We start from the raw sequence: 26,439 nt of genomic DNA, 5'->3' as shown, positions 1-26,439 counted from the left end.
CCTTGTGCCTCCTTTGAGTGTGGCGGCTGTGCCCACACTCAGACGTGGGCAAGTCCCAGTGGTCTGAGACAGGACGGTTGTCTTGGCCTCCCAGTGTTCTGTGTTTGTCGTCTCCGTATTTTGACGCGTCTGTCTTACTGTGGATGGAGGAGCATCCTCCCGCCCCACTGAGGCCAAGCTAGGAGGAGGAGGAGGCTAGATGATAGTGGTGGCAGAAGGGCTGCTGGTCCCACCGAACGGTCAGAGCCTCATTCCCTGGTGACAGCTCAACTTACCAGTGCTTAACCTCTTAGTTCTGGAGCACTGCACAACTCTGTACTTCGGGGGCTCTGTCTGGGGGAGGGAATTCAGGAGCAGCCTGGTCCCCGGACTCCTTGCTACTGTCACTGCCTGTCCTTTCCTGTTGTTAGCCTTGGGAGATGCATTTTGAGATAGGATTTGGAAACCATCCAAGTCAGTTCTTTTGATTCAGATGAAGAGGATGCTGCTGAAGAATGGAAGGCTTGTAGTGTATAGGGAGGGACTCGGCCAACTGAGAGGGCTCTGGGGACAAGTATGAGGTGGCCGGGGGCTCAGGACTGGAGCTCTGCCTTCCAGTTGGTAGCCTGGATGTGGCAGGCCTCCTGCGGCCTGACTTGGCAGCTCAGTGTCTTGCCTCCTGGAGGATCTGAGTTTTGTGCCGCGTGTGACCTCTCAGTGGTGTGTTCTGAATCGGAGTCTCTTTCTTGTTGGCTTGCAGAGGGAGTGACATCCAACACCAGTGACAGCGAAAGCAGTTCCAGTAAGTGTGTGTCGTTCTCCCCCATGTCGTGTAGCGCCACCATGTGTCCCAGCCATCCTCATTCCAGCGTTGCATGGCTGCCATTTCTGTTCAGAGGCTAGTGCTTCGTTTAGCCATGTACACTTTGAGATCCTGGAAATGCTGTGGCCATTTTGTCCTGATGGGGTGGGGCTTAGGCCATGAATTAAAGGAGAGTATAAGGCCTGCACTCTGGCCAGGACCTGACCTAAAGCCGTCCCTGGGGCCCTGGAAAGGGTGAGCTGCCAGTGAGTAAATCCCTGCCATGGGCATCCTGGGCTGTAAATGCTGCCAGTTTTACAGATTTGCTTAGAGACCAAAAGACAAATGGCTCCTGTGGGATGTTGTCCTGAATTGCCTTTCCAGGGCTGTAGGACCTCCCAGGTTAAGGCTCGGTGTCTTTGTCTTCTTGCTGGGTTAAGCAATCTGGTAACTGCCCAGTTTTCCTGCAGAGATCCCGTAACCAAGCCAGAGAAGCCACAGTTGGATCCCCACAAACTTTGGGAGCACTGGCCTCTCAGGAGCTGTGGCTGGAGGTCTTGCACAATCTGCCCACAAGTCTCAGGCTCAGAGGAAGCCTGTGAGCAGGCATCCTGGGGCTTGATGCAAATACTGCTGCCTTCCCCAGCCCTGCTGTCAGCCCCTAGGGGACTTCCAGGCACCCCGAACCAAGTGGCTTGGTGGCTATTTTAGGGGAAGTTCATCACTGTTAGGATGTATGGAGCTCTACCATGAGGAGAGTGCAGGGCTCAGCGTTGCTCTTAAAGGGGACTGGGGACCTTAGCCCAGCCTTGAGCCACTTATCTGGATATTTCTTCCAGCGCAGGGGGGATAAGTAGACCCTTAAAAGGGCAAAGTTAGCCTGCATGAGTGCCCTGACTCCCCTGCCTGCAGATTAGGGGACATGGGCAGTATTTCTCGATCAGTTGAAGCTTCCCTGTGGTTCTTACCAGAGCAAGAGGGTAATTGAGCACAGTTGACTGTTACCTATAAGAACAGTTCCTGAGAAATGGAGGTGGTTTTTGGTGGAGGCTTCATGGCTTCTGGGTCATGTCCCTTTGGTCAGCTGTATTTTGCTGAACAAGAGGACTCCTGACTCCTGTCCCAGGGGTGGTGAAGGGCTTCCTGTGCTTTCTTGCCAGTGGGTAGCAGACAGGCCCATAGGGCAGATGGTAGCAAGTACCACCTGACAAGGCTGTTTTCTGGCAGAGGTGGGGCTGAGGTGAATGTTGTAGGGGAACCAGGACACAGGGAGGCAAATTACAAAGTGCTAACGTGTCCCGTTTTTTGTTGCAGAAGGACAAGAGGATGCAATTTTGTCATATGAGCCAGTGACACGGCAAGAAAGTAAGCCCCCTTCAGAGAGTCTTGCCTTCAAGCTAGTCTCGTGGTCATGGGGCCCAACACAGTGGTTGGCTATGTCAGCGGAGGGAAGACAGTTGGGGGGTGGGAAGGCGTGGCTCGTCGCACATCCAGCCCCTGGGCACCTCCTTCTCTTCTACGTCTTCCTGTCTTCCTCCTGTTATAGAAAAGGGGGAAGGAAGCCCAGTGTGCACCCCTCACCATACCTTTGTTGCTGCCAGGGTGCCTTCCAGAGGATAGGACCGATTGACAAAGAGGGCAAGGGCCAGTCTCAGTGGGTGTGACCGTTGCCAAAAGAGAGGTCCTGGTCCGGTCCCTCCCTATAGTGGTTCCTCAGAAAAAAACCTTGCTTAGCTGCTGGTGCCCATGCAGAGATTTCTCCTGAATCTGTTGGAAGGGGAGATGCTTCTGATTTCAGACTTGCCTTGGACTTAGATATTTTCAAATTAAAGGCTGTCTGATGTCTTTGTAGTTAAAAGCCAGGGAATGGCCACGGACACTCAGCCCTGTCTGAGTGGCGGCTCCAGAGCTTCGGTGTTCTAGGCAGACTTGGAGGTGGAAGAGGCCATCTGGTGGGAGGCCTCGCTCACAACCTCCATGCTCTCTTTCTCCAGTTCACTATGCAAGGCCTGTGATCATCCTGGGCCCAATGAAGGACAGAGTCAATGATGACCTGATCTCGGAGTTCCCGCATAAATTTGGATCCTGTGTGCCACGTAAGAGCCCAGGAAGACTTTGGAAGGGAGGCCTTAGTGTCCTGGGAACGATTGCTCTGATGTGCTATGGAAAGGGTCTGGGGCCAGGTACTAGGGTTCTCTGGGAACAGGGTCTAACACGCTGGAAGAGATTAGGCAGCAGATTTTCCCACAAGGCTAATGGGGTTGGGAGGCCTAATTAGTCAGGCTGACCTGCTTCCTCCCCTAGAGAGAAGTTTTGAGTGGTGATGGTCAGGAAGGATTGGAGTAATGGGGGGCCCGGTCCAAGTGCTGTTGGCACGGCCCCATGCGCAGCTGGTTAGGTTCACTGGCTCCTGTGCCACATTTGGCATCTTCTGCCAGATTCTGGCCCAGGAAACCCTACCTTTCTGGTCCAGTTTAAACTAAAGCAAATAGCTCCGTGTGTGTGAGCCCTGGTAGTTACAAGAGAAGTAGGCAAGACACACTTCTTTCCAGCTACTCTCCCCCCTACTCACCTGGAATATATTGGAGTGGCCTCGGGGCCCAGGTGAGAGAGAAACAGGTCATCTCTTTTGGCCTGGGGCAGGTCATTGTCCGTGAGCATTTCCTTTCTTCCCTCAGATACCACTCGACCTCGGCGTGATAATGAGGTGGATGGCCAAGACTACCACTTTGTGGTCTCCCGAGAACAGATGGAGAAGGATATTCAGGACAACAAGTTCATCGAAGCAGGCCAATTTAACGATAATCTGTATGGGACCAGCATCCAGTCAGTGCGGGCAGTTGCAGAGAGGGTAAGAAGAGAGAGGGCCCTGCTAAATATAACCCTCAAAGGAAAAACCGAAATGTCCCTGCTGACATCCCATTAGGGTCTGCCTCCTCCGGGCACGGGGCCTACCAAAGGCACGCCGGCTCTGCGTGTCCCCAGCCCCTGGATGGAGGTGGCTGTGTCTCCTCCATGCAACCCACCCCAGCGTGTCACCGACATGAATAGGGACCCCTCTGCAGATGTGGCCTTCTCTGGCTAATAGGAGCAAAAGGTGGGGCCTGGGTGCCTTAGTGGTAGAATCTTCCAGAACTCTTTGGGTGGCCCTGGGTTCCCCCCCAGGCAGATGTTTGGGTTGCCACTGGGTAAGTGCTTGGGGCTGGGTAGATGGGGACTGGGTGGGCTGGTAACAAGTCTTTGCCTTTTCAGGGCAAGCACTGCATCTTAGATGTGTCTGGCAATGCTATCAAGAGGCTGCAGCAAGCACAACTTTACCCCATTGCCATCTTCATCAAGCCCAAGTCCATTGAAGCACTTATGTAAGTATTCGCGAGTCTCGGACACTCCCAGCTAGGAGAGGGCCCTGGAAGGGAACAAGGAAATAAACTGATTTGTTGGGCAGGGTAAGACCCTGTGGAAGCTCCAGGGCAAGTCTGTACCCCAGCTGGTCCCTGAGGGCTCCTCCTGATTTGAGTGCCCGCGCCTGTATTGCGGTTGCACTTCTAAACCTGGCAGGTTCGGGGAAGATGTTGAGCCGTGGGCCACTGCTGCTCTTGGAGGGCAGCTGAGCAGATTTTCAGGGAGCCTGGGAGCAATCCTTTACGTTAATCAAAGCATAGGATCCGGGGGCTACCTGGGTGGCTCAGTCAGTTGAGCGTCCGACTCTTGGTTTCGGCTCAGGTCATCGTCCCAGGGTCCCAGGGTCAGGAGATCGAGCCCTACTTCAGGCTCCTCGCTCAGTGGGGAGTCTGCTGGAGAGTCTCCGTCTGCCCCTCCCCCCGCCTGTGTGCTCTCCAAAATAAATAAATAAATCTTTAAAACAAAAGATTCTCTCTCCCTCTGCCCCTGCCCTCCCCTCCCCGCCCCAGCTCATGCGCTCTCTCTCTTAAAAAAAACAAACACATAAAATCCAGTCTGGGGGGCGCCTGGGTGCCTCAGTTGGTTAAGCGATTGCCTTTGGCTCAGGTCATGATCCTGGAGTCCTGGGATGGGGACCTACATCAGGCTCCCTGCTCAGCGGGGTGTCTGCTTCTCCCTCTGCCCCTCCCCTCCTCATGCTTTCTCTCTCAAATAAATAAAATCTTTAAAAAAAAATCCAGTTTGGTACCATTTTTCTTCTCTGTCTTTGGCAGGGAAATGAACCGACGGCAGACATACGAACAAGCAAATAAGATCTATGACAAAGCCATGAAATTGGAGCAGGAGTTTGGAGAGTACTTCACAGGTAAAAAGCCCTGCTGCCCAGCTCGGGTAACGCGGGACCAGCCCAACACCTGTAAGTGTCTCCAAAAGGCTTAGGTACCCAGCACAGAGTTTCTGGAAGCTTTGGAGGTCAGACCTTTGCAAACTACTTAAGTTCCTTCCATCCAGCTGGAGGAGTTTAGCCCGTGTGAAGTACCGACCACCACCACCGACTGCTGCCTTGGATCGCTTTGTTCGTCTTGTCTCCATGTCCCTACCAGATGGGAGGCTCCCTGTGTTACTTGGCTTCTCTCCCTCCCAGCTCCTCCCCCCAGTGGAGTCCTCGGTTTTGCGTGTTTTAGGTGCCGAATCCATGTTCGTTGGTGATGATGATCCCTCAGTGGGGTGTTCAAGTTGTCTATCACTGTGTGCGTGTGTGCGTGCATGCACACGCGTGCTTGTATATGTGGCCACCTATTTTAGAAGTTCGGTTCCTAAAAGGCTGTTACGGTTTCTCAGTAACATGTTGCTTACCTTTAAAGTACAATCACAGGGAGGCGGGGGGGGTGCGCTAGATGGGGGATGGGCAGTTAAGGGGGGCACTTGTTGGGATGAGCACTGGGTGTTGTATGTAAGTAACGAATCACTCAATTCTCCTGAAGCCAGTATTACCCTATAGGTTCAGTAACTAGAATTTGAAGAAAATAAAAATAAAGCACAGTGACATTTATGTGCAGGTTGGTGCTGAGTAAACCCCAGCTGGCGGTGCCACCAGGTGAAGTAGGGAAAGGATGCGTAGCCATACTCTCAGACCTTGGGTTTCGGAGCTCCCTTTACTGTTAAATCCATGTCCTCGTTTTCTGGGCTGACCTCTGACATAGAGCAGGTGTGATGGCCCCAGGAGCACTGCCGCGTGCTAGAAACCATTTCTTTTAGTTCTTTCTTTGGATTTTCCAAGTCTTCCACTAAGGCTGTTTACAGTGACCAGCTGCTGGCCTCATGGCTGCCAAGAACAACATGAGCTGCGAGGTCTGGCATCTAATGGGTGCTCAATAAACATTTTTTGAACAGTCCATTTTCTCGTTCATTGCCACTTAGTCTCACTGTCTCGTCAAGTTGACATTGAGCCGTAGGCTTAGAGCACCTGCCGGTTTCCCTCGTTGCCCTAGGCTCACAGAGCCTGCGTCTGAGCGGGCATCTCTGCAGGGCCGAGCTGTGGGGGTGGGGGGGGGCTGGGGCAGGCTGGACTGCGGGGTTGGGGGTACTGTGGAGCACATTCATAATTCTGTTTTCCTCTTCCTCTTCACCTTAGCCATTGTACAGGGCGACTCACTGGAAGAGATTTATAACAAGATCAAACAAATCATCGAGGACCAGTCTGGGCACTACATTTGGGTCCCATCCCCTGAGAAACTCTGAAGAATCCCCACCAAGCACTCTCTTGTGAACAGAAGACATCAAGTCCCTCTTCCCTCCTCCCTCTTCAGTCCTGTCCCCACCAGGAGAACAAATGACTACTGTTCTTGTCCCCTTTTTTAGATATGTCCCCAAAATTGAGTTTTCTAGTCCTGTTCTGTTTTTTTAAATTTTCATTTTGTTTTAGTTTATTTTTTGGGATGATGCCATCTCACTCATCACGTGACTGTGCCCATTCCTGCATGGACCTTTCCCAAGCACTAGCACAGGTGCAAATCCATCAGAGTCATTGTTTTCATAAGAACCAAGCAGAAGCGAAGAGACGAGAGGAGGACTGCTGGAAAGCCAGGCTCTGGACAGCTGCACGGCGTGTGACGCGAGCTCGGTGTGCCGCGTGCCGAGATGCTCCCGGGCATTTCTGCCTCTCATGCTGCTGTCACGCAGCCCTGAACGGTGCAACGTATGGCGACAGAAAGTATCTTATTTATATATAGATATATATATGTAATTTATATAAAATATATAGAAATTATTATATATATATATTATACACTCTCATATAATATATATATATTCACACACATTTGGACTAGAAAATCTATGGAGACTTCATCAACGGTACTGTGTTATTAGAGAAATGCTTTAATTTTCATATTCCAATCAGATGGCATCTTATATCCCAACTGGTTGGGGAGGGATCGAAAGTGGTAGTAAGTGCTGTACCAAGGGCACTCGCGCTTGGTCATTCTCTTGAAAGCTGACGTTTTCTCTAGGACAGGGTCAGCGAGCGGGCCTTTTCTCTGGGGGCACGAGGGCTGGAGACGTGACCTCGAAGCAGCTGCTGCCCGGGAGGCGCAGTCGGTCCCGTGTGCGGAAAGCGAGAGAATGGCTAGCAGTGCTCCGGACTACATTGCCTATTGTTTTCTGCCACCTGATGTGTCTGCATGAGAGGTTTCCTTTTCGTTCATTTTTAAGCTGCTGTTAAACCAAAACCATGTTGTGCTACCGTGTCAGCCTTTTCATTATTCCAAATTTTACTTTTACTATTTAAGTGAATGCGTAGAATCCAATTTGACAAGTGTTTTAAAGGCTCATGACGTTGTGGAGGAGCCGGGCCTGGTGATTGAGCAGGTGCGCCCGGCGTGGCCGTCCAGGCAGTGGAGGGGAAGCGGGGGCTGCTGGGAACCGAGAACGGGAGCTCGGGCTCTGCGCTGCAGCGTGTCCCTTTGCTCACGGGCCAGGCACGTGCCCGACTCCCCTGAGGCCCCTCCGTGGGGCCCACCAATGTGGACAGGGGGTCACTTGCCTCCCGGCCCTGCGTGGGGACCGTGGGACCGCACTGGGCTTGGCTGGCCATGTGATGAGAAGTTGGCTTTGGGTTTTCTCCGCAGCTGCTCCATACGCCTACCCCAGAGCCCGCACCAACAGCTGGTAGCTTACTGTTGCTTCATGAGGAGAGCAGACACTAAGGCTGTCCACGTGACCCTACAGCTAAGATTCCCTTGCTGGTGAGACGTGAAACCATGTTGGTTTTTCCCAGAGTCAGAAGGCAGTGACTGTGGTCGGGGGAGTGCTTTCTCGGACCACAAGTGCAGGTGGCAGGTGTGGCTCGGGCCCCGCCCCGCCCCCAGCGGGCTCTTCTGAAGCCACCGTGCCTCCCTCGTCCCCGATGGGTGTGACACTGGGGAGAAGAGCGGGGACATGCCTGGCCCTGAGCTTGAGTCCGTCGTTTCCCAGCCCGTGGCGTGACCGGTGTGAACGACGCCACGTCGAAGACGCTGGGACTGCTACCAGCCAAATTTAGGAAACCTGTTAACAGTTCTCCTACCAGCATACTGAGGCTAACTGGACAGTGTGGGGCCCAGAATGAGGGGAAGGAAAGGGCAGCAGCTTTACCCGGGCAGTACACTGGATTGAAGGCAGAGGGATGCTGTGATGGCCGGTGGTGACTCTGGTGAGGAGGGGGGTGAGCGGGGAGTGTTGATTTCTCTGATGTTAAGTGATGTGCTCTGAGTGATGCTCAACCCTCTGCCCCTCCCAGGGAAGGAAATCAAGACTCAAAGTAAGCATGACACTAGTTGGTTTACCAGTGTTCCTTCCAAGGAGACATATATTTTTTAATAAATGATAGTTGCAATGAACTGTGGCTCAGAGACCTTCTTCATGGGGTCGAGAAGGGAGGGTGGGGGCACCGCTGCGGGAAAAAGTCTCAAACCTTTGGGGTCCAAAAGACTCTTTACTCAGGGGTCTGGGGTGGCTCAGTCAGTGAAGCGTCCGACTCTTGATTTCGGCTCGGTTCGTGATCTTGGGGTCGGGAGATCGGGCCCCACGTCCAGCTCCATGCTCAGCGCCGAGTCTGCTTGTCCCTCTGCCTCTCTGCTTCTCCCTCCTCTCCCCTCCTCCGATTGCCCTCGCCCGCACGCACTCTCTCAAAAATAAATAAAATCTGCAGAAGAGGGACCCTGGGCAGCTCAGTCAGGTAACTGGCTGCCTTCAGCTCAGGTCAGGATTCCCAGCGTCCTGGGATCAAGGCGCACATCGGACTCACCGGGAAGCCTGCTGCTCCCTCTCCCTCTGCTGAGCAGCCCCTGCTTCTCTCTTGCTCACACTCTCTCTCTCAAATAAATAAAATCTTTTAAAAAAAGATCCTCAAAAGACTCTACCTCGTGACCATCCGCTGACTTGAGTCGGGTGTTCTTCTGGACGGTTCCAGACCACTGTGGTTGTACTCAGTCCTCTGAGTGGTCTTCCACTACGGCCCCCAAACGCTGCCTCACAGCACTGACTAGGTGGCAAGATGCTGACATTTTCCCAAAAGGCACACAAGACGGGAGACGCCTGCAAAGACATTTGTTAAGGAGAAAGCAGGGGCCAAGCTAGCAGCGGGGAGCTGAGCGATAAATCCAGCAAGAAAAAGCTGGCCTACTGGCTCCCGGTGGTGTTTCCAGAAACCACTGAGAGCTCAGGGAAAAGCGAGGGGGGAGACGGGTGCAGGGTAGGCCCCAGGTGGCCGAGCAGGTGGCAGGCCCCCTGAAGAGAGGAGCGCTGAGCCCCGAGAGCAGGCACGCGTGACCCGGCTGATGGCCCTGCAACTTCCGTGCTGTGGAACAGCCTGAGTAGCCCCCTGCCAGGATTCCGGGCAAGAGCGATCGCTGATCAGAAGCCCTGACGTGTGTGGGCTGAGCCACAGGAAGGAGGCTACTCCTTACCTGTCTGTGGCCCTTTACCGTTTGCAGGATGCTTCCTTTGACACGTTCTCTCATTTGCCAGAAGGCAGGCCAACAAAAGGGAGTCCCCCAAAATGCTCCTTGAGGGCTTAAGGGAATCCAGCTCCCCAGTGCAAAGGGAACAAAGACCCGGCGCTGTCACCCCGCCCTGCTGAGGCTCAGTCTGTCTTGACAGCTGCTCTTCCTCCTAGGGGAGGCTCAGCGGAAGAAAATTCAGCCCCAGGGGGAAGAAACTGAGCAACTCAGAAACACCCAAGGGTCCCCAAGCTCTGCTGTGACCAGATGGCTAGAGCCCTTCTCCCCCGGGGAGTCAGGGCCGGGATCGCGCCCCAGTTCCGCTGCTGCTGACAACCCAGCGAACCCCGTCTCACTTTCTTCATCTCTGACGGACCTTACTTACATGAAAACCTTCGTCAGCTAAGACTCACGATGCCAAAAACGATTGGTCCAGATACAGATGATCAACCTTCACTTGAGGCGGAAGTGCTGCTAGAAATTACTGAATGAAGGCAAAAGCTTTGTCCGAAAGTCATGCTCCAGGACGAAGCTGCTAGGGATGCACAGGAAAGGGGGAGCCGAGCAGCGGGACTGGGGAGAGCCAGGAGATCAAGGGTCAAGCAAGAAAGGATGGGACTGAAGGGACAACGGGCTCGAGCAGAAATTCCACAGGGACAGTGCATGCCTGGTGCCAACCCCTGGAAGCCCAAGGGGTCAGAAACCCTTGTAGACATGAGATGAGTGGGTCCAAAACAGGAGGGTCGAAGCTGGGGAGAAGCGCGCCACGCCGTCGGCCCGGCGGCGGGATCTGTCAGGTGTCAGCATTCCCAAGCTCCGCCCTCAGGATTTCAAGGTCCGGGTTCCATGAATCCTTTGATCTGGTCAGTGCCCTGGCACCTCTAGGACGTTCTGTCACCACACAGATAACTTCCCCAAGGTCGAGTTCCCCACGTGGAAAAGCCCCTCCCCCATCACTTACAATAAAGAGCAGCACGGCCTCCCGCGATCCGCGATCCGCGTTCCTCCCCTGTGAACAGGGTCTGGGCCCCGTGCGCCCCGCCGGGGACCCGCCGCGAGGCCCCGACCAGCTCCTCCTTCGCGGAGCCGAGCCCACAGTCACGGTGCGATACCCACCGGGGGCTTTCACGGCAAGACAAACGAACTCCCTGCGTGTCTTGTCCCTGCCCCGCCACCGGCACGACAACCGGAAGTGTTTGGTGTCCTTCGAAGGACCGGGAGGTGGGTGGCCCGAGAGCAAGGATTCGGACCCGCTTGCTCGCCGTGAAGGGCAGCGGCCAGAGGATGTTCTCCTGACCGGCCTTGCCGTCCCCACAGCCATCCTCCACGTAGCCCACAGAACTGGCCACTGATGCTCTCCACCTCCTATGGGGCCCTGCTGCTTACAGGGGAAAGTTCAGGGTCCTTAGCATGGCCCTTCTGCCACCAGGCCTTGGCCCTTCTCCCCTGCCTCACCTTTTGCCATGTCCACCCGCTCCATGCCCCCAACACCACAGCCCCATGTTTTCGCTCACACTTCTGTCCATTGCTGCCCCCCCATCTTGCTTACCCGGAAGACTCCTTGCAATATTTTTAAGACTCAGTTCAAGAGTTCTCCTCCCGGAGCACCTGGGTGGCTCAGTCGGTGAAGCGTCCGCCTTCGGCTCAGGTCATCATCTTGGGGTCCTGGGATCGAGCCCCGCATTGGGTTCCCTGCTCAGCGGGGAGTCTGCTTCTCCCTCTGCCTCTGCCCCACCCCCCACTTATGAGCCCTCTCTCTGTCTCTCTCAGATAGATAGAATGATAGATGATAGAGTTCCCCTCCTATGCTGCCTTTCCTGAAGCACCTCCTCTTCCCTCCTGCCCCTTAGGTCGTCTTGACTATCCCTTCCTTGGTGTTGGTAGACCCTGTACCAGAACTTTCCTCATCCTAACACCTGACCTTCATTTCGTACTTCCTACGAGACAGGCACTGTGCTAAGGGCTTTACCCGTTTCCCTTCATTTAGTGCCCAAAACCGCCCTATGAGGTGGGTGCTCATGTTCTCTCCTTTTCCAGAAGAGGGAACGGAGGCACAAGGAGGCCACACAGCTAGTCGCCAGCAGAGCTGAGTCAAACACGGGCTGCCCGGCTGCGGTAGTTGTGCCCCGAAGCCCCACACCGCGCCACCTCGCACCCCGCTGCGCTCGGAACATTCTGTTGCCCTTATCTCTTCTGGTCTTCCTGCCCCGACTCCTCTCTGAGGGCACACTGTGTGTTCGTCACATACATCTCTGCAGCTCGGAGCCCAACATCCAACACGAAGTAGGTGCGCAGCGAAAGACAAGGGATGCGCCCGTCTTTGGCTCCACCTTGGTGGGAAGAGATCTGACCAGGCCCAAACCTGCAGTGAATACGAATTTTCTGTTCTGTTTGGGGACAGCTTCCGTTCTGAGGTGCCTGCAACTTCCTCTGGGATCTTGCTCCATCGATTATGACCCCTTTTCATCTCCAACCACTTCCTCTCCTTTAGCTCCTTCCCCTTCTTTTCACTCTGCTGTCTTCTCACCAAGCACTGAACAGCCTCCCTGCTCTGCTGCCACTTACCAGCTGCGTGTTCATTCCACACGCTTGCTGAGTGGCGGAAGGCTGGCGAGGTCAGCCACCGCCTCCCAAGCGCGACGTTCAAAGACCCCCTTCTGAGCCTTGACGTCGTAGACGGATGAAGATGCCATGTCCCCGCTCTCACCATCGATGTCACTTCTCTCTGGAACACTCGGGCTTCTCCTTGACTTCTTCATTCACTCTTCTCCCGCCTCCTAAGCACCCCTATTCTCTAGTCACCTAGGCCCAAAACCTGATTTCTCTCCTTTGCTCATCATATCCAACCTCTTACCAAATCGTGTTGGTTCTTTACAGTATCTGTTCAATTTGGTCCTTTGGTTTCATCGTCACTGCCCCTACCCTCGTGATAGCAAGAGCCGCAGCTTGGCGAGTGCTAGTGACAGGTGCTATGCATGATGCTAAAAATACAATGGCAGGTCAAAGAAGAACGGTCCATGCTCCCAAGGACCTCATAGTCTAGTTGGGGGAGGGTGACAAACAAGTCAGTGACTTAAGTATATAAGGAAACATTACGCTAAATGCTATGAAGGACATACGCGGGCGGGATGCAGCAACAGAGGATAATGTAATGAGAGGACCTGCTTAAGAGAAGGTGCCCCGGGAAGGCTCCCCGGAGGAGGTGACGTTCAGGTTGAGACTTGTAAGATCAGTAGGATCAGACTGGTGGAGGAGCGGCTGTGAGATGTGGTGGAAGGAAGGATTTACCACCCTCCACTGGCCCCAGGATTATGTCCCGATGTTTCTCTAGCCATGAGCCTAGACTCTCGGCCTTTTTACCCATCAGCTGGGCTGTTGTCTGGAGTGCGTCCAGCCCCCACGTCTCTGAAACCCTTCAGGCTCCAGCTCAAACGCCATTCTCCATGACGATGTCACGGGTCTCTCCAGAACAGCTTCCCCTTGCTGTCTTTGGCGCCACCCTAGCAGGTTCGGCGGAACTCACCCTGTTCTTCGTTGCGTGGTAGCTAGCCGCCCATTACGTCTTCTCCAGCTAGACAAAAAGCTTCTGGAAGGCTGGCGTTGCGCGTCTGGTATCTTGGTATCCCTCGCAGCAGCTAGTATGTGCCAGGTGCTCAGTAAATGACTGCAGAGTGAACTTCCTCTTTCTGGACCTCGTTATCTTAATGTAAAACAGGAGGACATTGTACAGAGCGGCTCTAAGGCCTCTCCTATGAGCCGTGATAGAGAATTCGAAAGGCCGTGCACTGTGAATCCACAAAAAGAAAGTTCGTGCCGTTTGCGAATTTTCGGTTCAAAAAACCCCAAAGGGACAGCAGTGCAGCTGCCAGAGGTTTAAACACAGCTGCCAAAGAGCATGGCGCATGAGCACATCAGGTTTCTGCCGCTTAACCATCCCCCACGGACAGAGGCCAGGTGCCTGCTGTGCGAGGGCAAGGGATCCAGAAGAGGTGCGTGGACTAGGACAGGGGACACGTCCCTTTCCCCGCTGGGAAGAGGGGTAGAATTCCAGGAGAGCTGGAAAAAAATGGGACCTGTTGTCTCCGAACAGGGTGCAGGTTCTGATTACTTACAGCTGGACAAAGACATGGGGCTAGGGAAAGGGGAGCGTGCACGCACCCAACGGGCCGCTTGATGCCCTCGGGAGGAGGGTTCCGGTGCCCCAGCAGTGGCAGACAGCAGGACCTGGCGGGACTTCTGGGTGACAGCTATTTGAGCGCAGTGTGAGGGAGGTGTGAGGGGTGGCTGCCCGTGAGGGCGCGAGGACTCCAGCCGGGAGGTACGGACACTGTCCCAGTGACCGGCCCCAAAGACCTACCAGCTCTGTCTCGCGGTTGGAGCAATTCAGTGTCTTTGTGTTTGTTACACTAAGTGCAAGCTTTCCAACTTTCGACTTTTCTTGAGGAAGTAAAAAGGTTTGTGAACAACCTCTCTCTTCTGGCTTATCAGAGAGGTTGAGGTATTCCCAGGCAGACTGAGGGGGGGGGAAGGAAAAAGGGAGAGAGAGAGAGAGAGAGAGAAAGAAAGCAAGAAAGAGAGAAAGAGAAAGAAGAATGAAAGAGAGAGAAAGGGAGGGAAGAATGAGAGAAAGAAAAGAGAAGAAAGAAAGAAAAAAGGGGGAAAGAAAGAAAGAGAAGAAAGAAAGAAAGAAAGAAAGAAAGAAAGAAGAAAGAAAGAGAAAGAATGAAAGAGAGAAAGAGAAGAATGAAAGAGAGAGAAAGAAAAGAGAAGAAAGAAAAGAAAAAAGAAAGAAAAGAGAGAAAGAGAAAGAAGAATGAGAGAGAAGAAAGAAAGAGAAGATAGAGAGAAGAATGAGAGAAAGAAAAGAGAAGAAAGAAAAAAGGGAAAAAGAAAGAATGAGAAGAAAAGAAAGAGAAAGAATGAAAGAGAGAAGAGAGAGAAGAGAGAGAAGAGAGAAGAATGAGAGAAAGAAAAAAGAAGAAAGAAAGAAAAAAGGGAAAAAGAAAGAAAGAGAAGAAAGAAAGAAAGAAAGAAAGAAAGAAAGAAAGAAAGAAAAGAAAAGGAAGGAAGAAAGGACAGACCAGGAGGTAAAGATTCAAAGATCCTAAAATGGTCAACAGGGAAACCTCCTTGCTGTTAAGGAGAGGAATGTCAAAGGAGGAGACAACGGGCAACTAGGGTCCACCCTGGTCAGAAGTGAATTGGAAATTCTGGAGAAGAGATGACAAACAATAGGGAAGGTAGAGGGGAATAAAATCCACAGTCAAGACTCCGAGGAGCCGAAGACAGTAAAACGAAAAAGAAGTTAAGAACTGGAGTTGCCCCAGAATAGGCAGGAAACCTTTCCTTTTTATTTTTTCAAGATTTTAAAAAATGTTTGTTTATTTGATAGAGACAGCATGAGCAGGGGGGGAGGGGCAGAGAGAGAAGCAGGCTCCCCGCTGAGCAGGGAGCCCGGGGAGGCCAGGCTCGACCCAGGACCCCGGGATCATGACCTGAGCCAAAGGCAGACGCTTCACCGGCTGAGAACCTCGGCAGGAGGCGGGACACACAGATCTCCCGGAGCAGGACAGGACGGCACAAGGCAGTCAAGACCGAGCAGGTGCAGGGAAACACGGAACCCTACCCGAGGGCAAACACTCAAAAGCACTTATTATGTAGCAGGCATCACTCTAAGAGTTTTGCGTGTTTATTTACTCATCTGCTCTTTACAACGACTCGATGACTATGGTTCCAGGCATTTTACAATGAGGAAACTGGGGCACGGAGAGGGTGAGGGATTTGCCCAGGGTCATACAGAGCTAGTAAGCGCAAGAGCAAGGATTCGGTTCCAGGCTGCGTGCCGCTGTGCTACGCGGCCTCGCCGAGTTCATACCGCCTCGCATCTCGGTTTGTTCCGCAGTCCGGCTTTGCCCTCAGCACTGCACAGAAGCCGCGCTCTCAAAAGTCCGTGTGGCTGCCAAGCTACCAGATTTCCTACCTTCATGGGCCGCAAACTCATCACCCGGTCTGCCCTCTTTGACACTGTTACACATTCTCCTGCCCGGAACTGAGACCTCGGCATCATCCGGGATTATGAACACTATGACTTATAGGGGCCCTCGCGTTCACCATCACTGTTTTCGCGGCTATTGCTCCACTTCAAGTCTTCGTTATTTTCTTTTTTTTTAAAAAAAGATTGATTTATTTGTCAAAAAAAGAGCGAGTACAAGCAGGGGAAGCGGCAGAAGGCGAGGAAGAAGCAGACTCCGCGCTGAGCAGGGAGCCCCAATGCGGGGCTCGATCCCAGGACCTTGAGATCATGACCTGAGCTGAAGGCTTTACCGACTAAGCCACCCAGGCGTCCCAATTTTTCGTTATTTTCATTCAACAAACACATAATGCTATGCATCAGGCCCTGGGGATACAGTAGTGAACAAAACGGATAGGTCTCTGCGCTTAGCTTGCTGTCGAAGAGATAAGACATTAAACAAATAATCACACAAATACATAGATATTTATAAACTGATCAGTGCTGTTAATGAAAATATGGGGCTTTATAAAAGGGTGAAGTAGGGAGATGACAATGGCCTCCACATTAGCCTTCCTTCCTCTAGACTCTTCCCTCTTCTGACTGTTGCCCAAATTAGTACTGCGAAAGTCTGTCTCTGACCCTACTGCTCCCCAGCTCAGATTCCTTCAGTGGTTTACAGAATAAACTCCAAACTCCTTACCGAGACATTTGAGATCCTCCCTAATCTGGCTCCAACCTAGCTTTCCCCCACCGCTCCCCTTCAAGCACTCCACACTGCAAATAAACAGAACCATTCACTCTTCCTCGGCTAGAAAGACGACGTGCTTTTACCATGCTGTCTTTTTTTTTCTTTTTTTTTGCCAGGAATACCCTTCCCCTCGTTCCTTAGATCCAAATCTCATACATCTTTAAAGTCCAGTTCAGCCTTCTCCACAAAGCACTTTCTCATTCCCTCCTTTGGAATCTCAGCACTCTCCCCTAACTTTCATAGCATTTGTGTTCTATCTTTAATATTGTAATCACTCTAATACAGTAAATGCAATCCTAACCTCTTCCTTTATTAGACTATAAGCTCATCGAGGGCAAGATCTGGATCTAGACCACAAGTATTCCTTGGTTGGGTGGACAGATGAATGAATGAAAGACTGACTGGATGAACGAACAAACAGACGAACGGCTAGTTGGTGACTTCCCCACCTGACAATATGGAGGGGCCATAAGTATGCAGGCACATCTGAATGTTTTCTTTGGTCATGCATTCTCACTGCTGTTGAACAGACAGCTGTGGGAAAGCTGTCACATCAAACAAATGCTCCCCATTTCCACCTGCCTCTACCTCTTACTTTAAAAATATTTTATTTTTCAGTCATCTCTACACCCAACATGGGGCTCAAACTCACAACCCCGAAATCAAGCACTGCACGCTCTAGCGACTGAGCCAGCCAGGCACCCCTCACCTTCCTCCACCTCTTAATCTAACAGGTGTCCCCCCTGTAGGGGTGAGGAGCCCCACCCACCAAAGGACACATGGAAACCATCTCCAAGGACTATGAAGTTGTGGGCAGAAAATTCAAGGACTTGGGGAACCATGTGGCATTTTCTTTCTTCTTACAAAAGAAAACTAGTACTTTACGTGCAAGATGAAATGGCTGCCTATACAGATGGAATTGTAGAATAGGATTTGTCCAGACCGTAGTTTAAAATACTAGATTGCTGGGCTCCTGGCTACGAACAGAGTTCTCTACGATAACTTAAAAAAAATGTGTTTACCCAGAGCCTTGCTGATCTGATAAAGAGAATTTGAAATTGAAAATGGAGGGGAAAGCAGAAAAATGCCCTGATAATATTATAAAATCAATTGCTATGGATGCTATCACATATGACAACAAGGGCACCGCTGTAAGAGGTGCCCATTCAGTCACACAAGACGCATCTGCGCGAAGAGTCATAAATTGAACTCACGGCTGAAGGTGCTTCTGCCTCAGTGCGTGGCGCATGTGTTGGGTTGAGCCATATGAAATTGCCCATATTCTACCACCATGCGCCTATGCAAATGGCAACTTCATATGGTCCAACCTAACATTATGGAGTAAACTTGAAATTTTAACCCATTAAGACCTGGAGGAATGAAAGTTACAACTGGAATCTGGCATCAGGAGGAACACATTCTTAAGAAGAAAGATGGCCTCGGGGCACCTGGGTGGCTCAGTCAGGTGAGTGTCTGACTCTTGGTTTCGGCTCAAGTCGTGATCTCAGGGTCACGGGATGGAGCCCCGGACCCCTGGGCTCCGCAATCAGCAGGGAGTCGGCTTGGGATTCTCTCTCCCTCTCCCTTTGCCCCTCCTCCTGCTCTCTCTCAAATAAATACACCTTAAAAAAAAAAAAGAAGGATGGCCTTGAGGATGGAGATCACCTCGTCCTATCTGCATAGAAATCCACAAACACAAGGACAGAGCCCACTACAGAGTTTCGGAGGCGTTAAAAGGAGAAGAGAGCAGGTGGAATACAGGGCAAGCACATCACACTCCAGCCTACAGGACGGGGCAAGTGGATGACGTACTCTTGGTGCAGATCACAAACATGGCACAGGGCAAGCAAGGCCTAGCAGCCATGAGGGAGTCCGTCCAGAGTTGTCCTAAGTTTCGTTTGCCTAATGGCAGAACATTTAGAAGTTGTTTACTTGTCTTGCTGACAATATTACCCCTCAGAAAGTAAAGAAACCAACAAGAGGGATTGTTTGTTCTTCAGGTCCTAATTCGAACCAGTACTGCAGCGCTGACTGGCGAAGTGGAAATTTGAAGAGCAACCTTTTTTAGCTCAGAGTTTGTGAGAGCGTCAGGCTGGACACAGTAAGGCATTTTGCCCTAGAACTTAAAGAAGGCAGACTTCAGAGAGCTCAGAGAAAAGAAAGGGAGCACGAGGGCAAAGCAAAAGCAGGGGTCCAATCGATCTAGTTTTAAATCATGCTCCTGCCTTCTTCCAGCTGTGTGACCTTGCTTAAGTTACTTAAACTCTCTGGGCTTCAGTTTTCTGCAGAAATGATGAGGGAGGGAGGGAGGAAGAGAGAAGAAAGGACAGGAGGAAGGCACAATAACAGAATGCCACTGCCTCCTTCCTGGGCTTGCTACGACAATTAGATGCGATAGCACACGGAAGGGCTTAGCACCTGGTAGGTATGCATTCCTTGTTCATTTTCTGGCACTTTCTGTTTGGACACCCTTCCAAAAGGGTGAGAGGCCCTAAGAAACTAAATTCTGACCATGTAACTGCGAAGTCTTTTAGTGAAGAAATCAAAGGAAAAGTATCTAAAGACAATGGGGTAAATGCACAGAGAATTCTTTGATGATGAGACATGAGCAAGGCCGAAAAGCAGGGCATCTGACCAATGCTGGCTATGAAACAGTAACACAGAATTGCCAAAACCCTATCAGGAAGGCCTGGCCCCAAATGAGCTAATTCTAGGAGTAAGAAAAAGAGGCTGTTTTCACTTTTGTTTGCATCAGGAAGCAAAGGAAGGAGGCCGTGAAGTCTGCAAGCTGGGGCAGATAATATGTTTTGTTTTAACTAAAATTAGTTTTTAAAATTATAAGCACATGCAAAAAGAATTCCAGTAGTGCCACAGGGTATGAGCATGAAATGGACAACGGACAACAAAGATGAAGACGACCTCCTGAATTCCCACTTTGCCCTGGTCTGCCCCGCCGTACAAACTGTGCCTGTTAGCCTGGAGAGGGTCAAGCAGACATTGCTACCAGAGTAACTACAGAAGCTCCAAGAAAGCAGCAAGGTGCTTTAAATGATTCTGAGTCTCTTGGCCCCAGACAAACTATATTTCAGGATGTTGGGAGGGATAACTATAGAGGAGATCACTGTACTGGTGTTTGTAACCTCTGGGGAGCCAGGGGGAGTAAGAAAGATGCTGGAAGCCTAGAGAAGGACATATGTTCCTTTTTAAATGGCAAGATGGTAGGCCTCACAAGCTTTAGACAGGTAGGTTTCATCTTAATCAGAGGCAAGTTTCTAGAATACGGTACAGGAAGGGATGACTTGCATGACACCTAGAAGGGAGCTAGTGATCACAAAGGGTTTAGAAAGCCCTTTACTTAAGAATAGCTCAATACAGGGGCACCTGGGTGGCTCAGTCGGTTAAGTGCCTTCAGCTCAGGTCATGAACCAGGGCCCTGGGATCGAGCCCCACATCAGGCTCCTCGCTAAACAGGGAGCCTGCTTCTCCCTCTGCCTGCCACTCCCCCTGCTTGTGCTCTCTGTCCGACAAATAAATAAATAAAATCTTTTTAAAAAAGATATTAGATGGCACTCTGACCAAATACGCAGATAAAGCAGGTCTCGGAGGGATAATGACATAATCCAGACTCTACCCAAAAAGAACAACTGGCAAGAGCAATTTAACAGAGATGAACGCGCTCAGATGAAAAACTTGGAAGTACAAGCAGAGACACTGATTAATGGGAGGAAGGTATGAAAAAAAAGTTGTCATTCATTCTTTCAACAACTATCTACTGAAAGTGCCAGGCACTGTGCTAGACACTGGGGCTACTGTCTGCCCTTCTGGAACTTAAAGACTCTTGGAAGAGACAGCGAGTAATCAAATTGAGTCCGCAAACAAAGATATATTGCCAAACTGTGTTGAATAAAGTCAAGTGCTAGGAGAGCACATGACAAAGGAACCTGGCCCGGCCAGGGAAAGTTTCTCTGAGGAACTTGAGCTGACTTCTCAAAGCTCAGGAGGGATAAGCTAAGGTGAAGGCGGGAGACAGTAAACAGTAAGTCAAGTGAGTCACAATATGAAATGCCTGCTTGCCTGCGAACTGTGGTCCCTCGCCCTTCCCCGTGGCAGGGGCTCCACGTGCTTGCTGGCCGGGCGGGCGGGCTCAGCCGCTGACCTGGTCGGGGCAGCCGTCAGGGTCAGGCTGGGGGGGTTAGGACTGAGACAGCTGCGTAGGGAGAGCGTTCTTTTTTTTTTTTTTTTTAAAGATTTTATTTATTTATTTGACAGAGATAGAGACAGCCAGCGAGAGAGGGAACACAAGCAGGGGGAGTGGGAGAGGAAGAAGCAGGCTCCCAGCAGAGGAGCCTGATGTGGGGCTCGATCCCGCAACGCCAGGATCACGCCCTGAGCCGAAGGCAGACGCTTTAACCGATGTGCCACCCAGGTGCCCCTAAGGGAGAGCGTTCTTGAGCAGGGAGATGGAGCAAGTAAGTGGGTATTTGGGGCTCAGAGGAGCCAGGTTTCTCAGTGTTGGAGGAGAGAGTTGCAAATATGGAAAAGGAAGAAGGCTAGAACAAATTTTCTGGTGTTGGATTGATAAATGGAAGTTATCAGTATGAAGTCAGGTTTTTTTTTTGAAGGTTTATTTCAGAGAGAGCGAGCGAGTGAGCACGAGTGGGAAGGGCAGAGGGAGAAAGAATCTGAAGCAGGGCTCGATCCCACGACCCCGAGATCACAACCTGAGACAAAGCCAAGAGTCGGCTGCTTACCCGACTGTGCCAACCAGGTGCCCAGTACGAACTCCATTTCATGTATGTACAGAGATAGGCTTTTTATGGATACGGTACTGTCAATGTATTTTCCCTTCCTTATGATTTTCTTAACTTTTTCTTTTCTCTAGCTCACTTTATTGTATGAATACAGTATATAAAAGACATATAAGATACATTGTCAACCGACTGTTTCTATTGTTGGTAAGGCTCCCAGTCAATAGGCTATTTATTTGTAGCGAAGTTGTGTCAGAAAATTATATGTGGGGTTTCGACTGCGTAGGGATTGGCGCCCTCTATGTAGGGTTAACTGTATCTATACCTATATATCTACAGATATGCACGTACGTGTGTATATGTATATACACAGACACACATTTATTTTCTAGCTCTGGGGGTGCCTGGCTGGCTCAGTCGGGAGAGTGTGCAACTTTTGATCTCGAGGTCGAGAGTTTGAGCCCCACACTGGGTGTGCATACTGCTTTAAAAAAAAAAAAAGATCTCTGGATACTATTTCCTAGCTCTGTCCTCGGAGAGGACTTAAAAACAATGGTGCCCCCGAGCTTGGGCACTAGCTACCATTCTCAATGAAATGGAACCAGGGATCCCTGGAGACATGCTGATTCCAGTGCTGGGGCAGGGAAAGTACATGAGCCTGCAACAACTGACCACGTCACAAAGTAAGGAAGTGTTCAGAAAACAGTGGGGACGTGTCAAAAGGAGCGGGATTTGAGCAGCAAAACGATGATACAGAAGTTGCACGCATGTGTGGCACCATCTCCCGTGGACACCCACGGGCGGTCATGCCTGATTGCTACCTCTGCAGAGATCCTGAGATTGAAAAGGACAAGCAGGCCGCTGCTGAAAAGGCTGTGAGCAAGGAGGACTTCCAGGGTGAATGGACGGCCTGCAGCTCCTGAGTTTCCCCCTACTTAAGTGGAGGTCACAGGCTGGTCTGAAGGTGCGTAGTCAGCAGCTCCCTACTGAGGACGGGTCCGCAGCTTCCGCTGCTCGGGCCCCTGAGTGGGCAGGAGCCCATCCCACTGAGGGGTTTTAAGTTGCTCTTCCACAAAGGCACACCAAAAGGAAATAGAGTTGACAGAAAATAGTTTCTAAAAAAAATAATGATATAGTGGATTATAACTCACCAAATAAAATAGAAATCCACCAGTCTGTGTTAAAACATGTAAAAAAATACGACCAAATAAGTGGGGGAGAAGAAAATGTTCACCTAACAAACACTAATACATGAAGTGGGAACTATGGAAATTCTAGAAAATCAACATTTAGCAACCATCATGGGAAAAAAGGATTCAGGCAAGACTCATCAGTGGATGCTAAAACTAGGAAGTAGAAGTTTAATGAGGAACAAAAAATCCAATTATCTTCTGTGATGTACTTCACAAGTACTTACTAGTTACTAAGTATCTGGAAGATGCCATCTTAACTCTAACCAGTAATGGGACAAACTGACATTGTGTGCCTGTTGGTACAATACACCAAGAAGAACATACCAATTTTGTTGCAACCCTTCCAAAAATGCTTACACTCAATCTAATCGTTAGGAAACATCGAACGGACCGGAGCTGAGGTCCATGCCACAAAGTAATTAGCCTGTACTCTTCGACAACGTCAGGGTCATGAGAGATAAGGGAAGGGTGAGAAACTATTCACGTCTGTAGGAGATGAAAGAGACAGGACAACTAAATGCCACTTACGGTTCTGAACTTAGGAAGGGTTCAGAAGGGTCCTTCCTTATCAGGACAATCGGTGAAATTGACTGGGGTCTGCGGATTAGACGGTAGAATGGCATCATTGTTAGTTTCCGAATGTTGATGCTTCAACTGGGGTCCCGGAGGAGAGTAGCCTTGTTTTTAGGAAATACACAGTGCGGTATGAAGAGCAAGGAGCAAGAGGTCTGCAAATTAATCTCAAATGGTTTAGAAAGAAACACCAAGAGAATGATAAAGCAATGTGGGAAAATGTCGACACACAGGGAAGCTGGGTGAAGGTATATGGCAGTCTGTGCCTATCCGCACCTTTTCTGTAAGTATGAAACTATTTCGAAATCAAAAGTTAAACAATGTTAATACAAACCAACCGGGGGGAGGAAAAGCCGATGTTATCTGATAGCACACTAATGCAAGTCCAGCCAGAATGAGGCTGCTGAACTCCGTGAGGGTCACACCTCACCGGAACGTGGGATTTGGCTCCTGGAAGGTGAGGGGCCTGTATCGATGAGGAACCACTGAGGGGCCTGGGAATGTCCGACCAGAAGAAGAAAAAGCCAAGAGGACAGGGAGGAGCCTGACTTCTGTCTTGAGTTCTCCAAAGGGCATCTGGGACAGAGAGAGTAGACCGCTATAGGGAGACAAACTTCTGTTCAGTATCAGGAAGGGCTTTTTACCCATTCGAGAGCAAAAAAGGTGGCTTGAGCTATCTCGGGAGTTCCCTGTCACAGGATGTGCTCTGATAGAGGCAGGGCAACCCATTCTCATCAAGCGAGTTTATGAGTGTGATCAATTCTGGGCCCGATAATGACTAAGGTCCTTCTGACATAGAGTCCACAGTTCTCTGTTATCTTCAGGTAGTTGGAATTTGAGCCCTTCTGGAATGAAATGCACCCTGTGTTGGACTCAGATGAACATTTCCTTCTGTTCACATGGGGTGTGAATCATCGTGCTCCCATGTGGGCTATTTCAATACATATATAACATCCTTAGCACCTTGGAAAATTTATTTGTCCCCCAGGAATGAGCCGGTCACCACAGTAAAAGTCAAAATGCTTTTATTTTAGAAAATGTCAGTTAACAACATGAAAATAGGACCTGAGAAAACAGAAACAAAAGCTTAGAAGAAAGTTTAGCAAGAATTTAAATGCTCAACATCTCAGGACCAAACATCTTCTTCGGGCAGCTGTCAGCCTGCCTGCTCGTATGCCTTGTCCCAGCACTTCTCACTCTTCATTAAAATGTGAGCCCTTTTTTCGATCTAGTGCTTCTACAAGCTCACTATACAGAATATTCACCTGGGAAAGAAAACAGCAGACAGACCTCCTGAGACACAAGGAAATGTGGCACAGCCTCCCAGACTCTTAGGGAAGAGGGACCCCAGCACACAAGGTTTGTTTACTCGGGACAGGCAGATCTTATAGGGGAGAAGATGCTTAAAACATAAAATATCCTTTGCTCTTATTTGGTAGCAAGACTTTTTTTCCTCCCACCAAGCCTCTCCTGGTTAGTTAGTGGCCCAGAACTCTGCACCCCAGACTACTCCCTGGAGAAAATACCTCCGGAAACCGTCACTGTTGGCACAGTGGTCAGTCCTGCCCTACTCGCACTGGCATCGACAGTCATGCATCTTTCCAGAGCTCTATTCTTGGCATTCTTCTTAGGCTCCACTTGCTCTCCCTAGGTTCCCCCTTGTTCACCATCCTTCCTGGTTTTCACTCTAAGACATTTCTGTTATAGTCTCCTAACTCTCGCAGTTCTATGGAACCACCGCGAAGAACAATGATCAGGACCCTTCCAGGGCAAGGGAGGTAGGGCTGAGTCTTTACCAGGTGCCTGGATAGAACCTCTCTGCCCCCCCCACACACACCCTGGTCATCCCATCCACCCCTAGTCCTCTTCCTTCTCACCTGAGTTTCATAGCTTCTCTTGAGGGAGCCAAGGTGGTCAAGAAAACGCAAGGCTAGGCCACACCATTTTTCTGCAGATACATACTTTCTCCTGCCGTACATAAATATGCCAGTGTTCCAGGACTTGATCATCAGCCAGAGAATCTCTGTTTCTGGGTAGCCTTCCTGAAATCCAAGAACAGTGTCAGTGCTGTGCCCCATTATCAAACAAACAGTGGTGCCCTGCTAGCACCAAGGAAAGAGCCACAGCGTCCACAAACCATCCCAAGCTCCTTGAGAGCAGGAGGGGAGCATCTTGAAGGCCTGTCAACTGTAGAACGCTCCACAGCAAGACCTCATGAAGGGACATACAAACTGAAAAAGCACCGAGGCCCTCCTGGATGGAGTCTTGGTCTCCTTGACGCAGGAGAAAACCCTGTGTCTTGTTGGGGGGCTCCCCTTGGGGCTCTCCTCAGCCAATTATTTCTAATTCTCAGAGAAGCTTGTCAAGAAGCAGTTTTATTGAATCTGTTAATTTCCTTGACCTGAATCAGTGTGTATTTAGAATAGAAATTATATTCATCTTGAGGTTTTGCATAGGGAGAGAGATTTACTTTAAGGAACTGACTGGCTCACACGATGGTGGGGGCTGGCAAGCTGGAAATCTGTAGGGTAGACCGGCAGGCTGTACATTCAGGTAAGAGTTGATGCTGCAATCTTGAGTCTGAAGTCTGTAGGGCAAGCCAGCGGGCTGGAGACTCAGGGAGGATTTCACTGTTAGTCTTGAGGCAGAATTCCTTCTCCGGGAAATCTGATTTTCTTTTTTTGCTTAAGGCAAAAACTGATTTTGGAGGGTAATCTGTTTTATTTAAAGTCAACCAACTGTAATTAAAAAAAAATACTACTCTTTTGTGTTGACGACATGTACTTAGCTATGAACAAAAGGGCCCATTTCTAACATGGTCCCTTCACCTAAGAGGAGTCTTTAACGTGGCTGATCACGAGATTTTGCAATAATGAAAGGGATTATAATGTCTGAGGAGCTACTTTCCCAGTTCTTGTATAGGAGACGGACCACAAAGGGAGCATTCATGGGCTCAATCCAGGTTAAGGCCCTTCATCGACACAACAGGCCCCTGCAGGGGGAAACGGAATAGAGAACTCGGGCCACAGTTCCTTGGGAGTGTCAACGACGTCTCAGCAAATTCCTTCCCTCACTTGGGTCTACAGAGATCGCCATGCATAAAACACTGAGATGGAGGGCACGAAGACAGACAAAACAAAGCTCTTCTCCTAAAGGACACATAGTGCCTTTGGGGAGACAAGGCATCCACGTACAAAGAGGGCTACACAAGATATGTGATGAAGGACTAGTCAGAGTGACAGGCATTAGCTGCTCTAATTCAGTTAAACAACAACAACAACAACAACAACAACAACAACAACAACAACAACAACCGAGCATCAGACCGGCGCTATCAGAGGAGGGCTCATCTCTGCCTGAGACGCCGCCCCCGTCCCTGTCCCCTCGGTAAACGTCTCCTCTCTCTTCACATTCACAAGCAGAGTCAGGTACTCCTTTCTCTCTGCTTCCGCAGCAAGCTTTACCTTCCTCTGTACAACTTCCATCGCATCGCATGGCACT

General features: G+C 50.5%; 2 protein-coding genes across 11 annotated transcripts in view; one reads left to right on the top strand and one right to left on the bottom strand.

Annotated features, from left to right (window-relative positions):
- DLG3 (discs large MAGUK scaffold protein 3) overlaps positions 1 to 8,562 on the top strand; it is a 53,672-nt gene extending 45,110 nt beyond the window's left edge. For 6 of the 10 annotated variants that reach the window (XM_087860091.1, XM_087860099.1, XM_087860100.1 and 3 more), the window contains 7 exons: positions 740 to 781; positions 2,096 to 2,146; positions 2,776 to 2,877; positions 3,460 to 3,632; positions 4,034 to 4,143; positions 4,957 to 5,048; positions 6,318 to 8,562. In XM_087860091.1, coding sequence (XP_087716217.1) covers positions 740 to 781; positions 2,096 to 2,146; positions 2,776 to 2,877; positions 3,460 to 3,632; positions 4,034 to 4,143; positions 4,957 to 5,048; positions 6,318 to 6,424 — 677 coding nt within the window. In that variant the 3' untranslated portion in view covers positions 6,425 to 8,562. Of the gene's footprint in view, positions 1 to 739; positions 782 to 2,086; positions 2,147 to 2,775; positions 2,878 to 3,459; positions 3,633 to 4,033; positions 4,144 to 4,956; positions 5,049 to 6,317 lie in introns of all 10 variants that reach the window. The other 4 variants (XM_087860096.1, XM_087860095.1, XM_087860094.1 and 1 more) reach the window with 2 other exon arrangements.
- Positions 8,563 to 23,966: 15,404 nt separating this feature from the next.
- Positions 23,967 to 26,439, bottom strand: part of TEX11 (testis expressed 11) — a 270,954-nt gene continuing 268,481 nt past the window's right edge. The window contains exons 28-29 of the mRNA XM_087859806.1: positions 24,816 to 24,980; positions 23,967 to 24,203 (exon numbers count right to left, since the gene is read on the bottom strand). Coding sequence (XP_087715932.1) covers positions 24,132 to 24,203; positions 24,816 to 24,980 — 237 coding nt within the window. The 3' untranslated portion in view covers positions 23,967 to 24,131. The remainder of the gene's footprint in view (positions 24,204 to 24,815; positions 24,981 to 26,439) is intronic.

This window comes from Ursus americanus, chromosome X, assembly GCF_024610735.1.
Source record: "Ursus americanus isolate L20-20 chromosome X, mUrsAme1.1.p, whole genome shotgun sequence".
Lineage (NCBI taxonomy): Eukaryota > Metazoa > Chordata > Mammalia > Carnivora > Ursidae > Ursus > Ursus americanus.
Note: the sequence above shows the minus strand (reverse complement) of the source record. Positions and strands in the feature narration are given on the sequence as shown.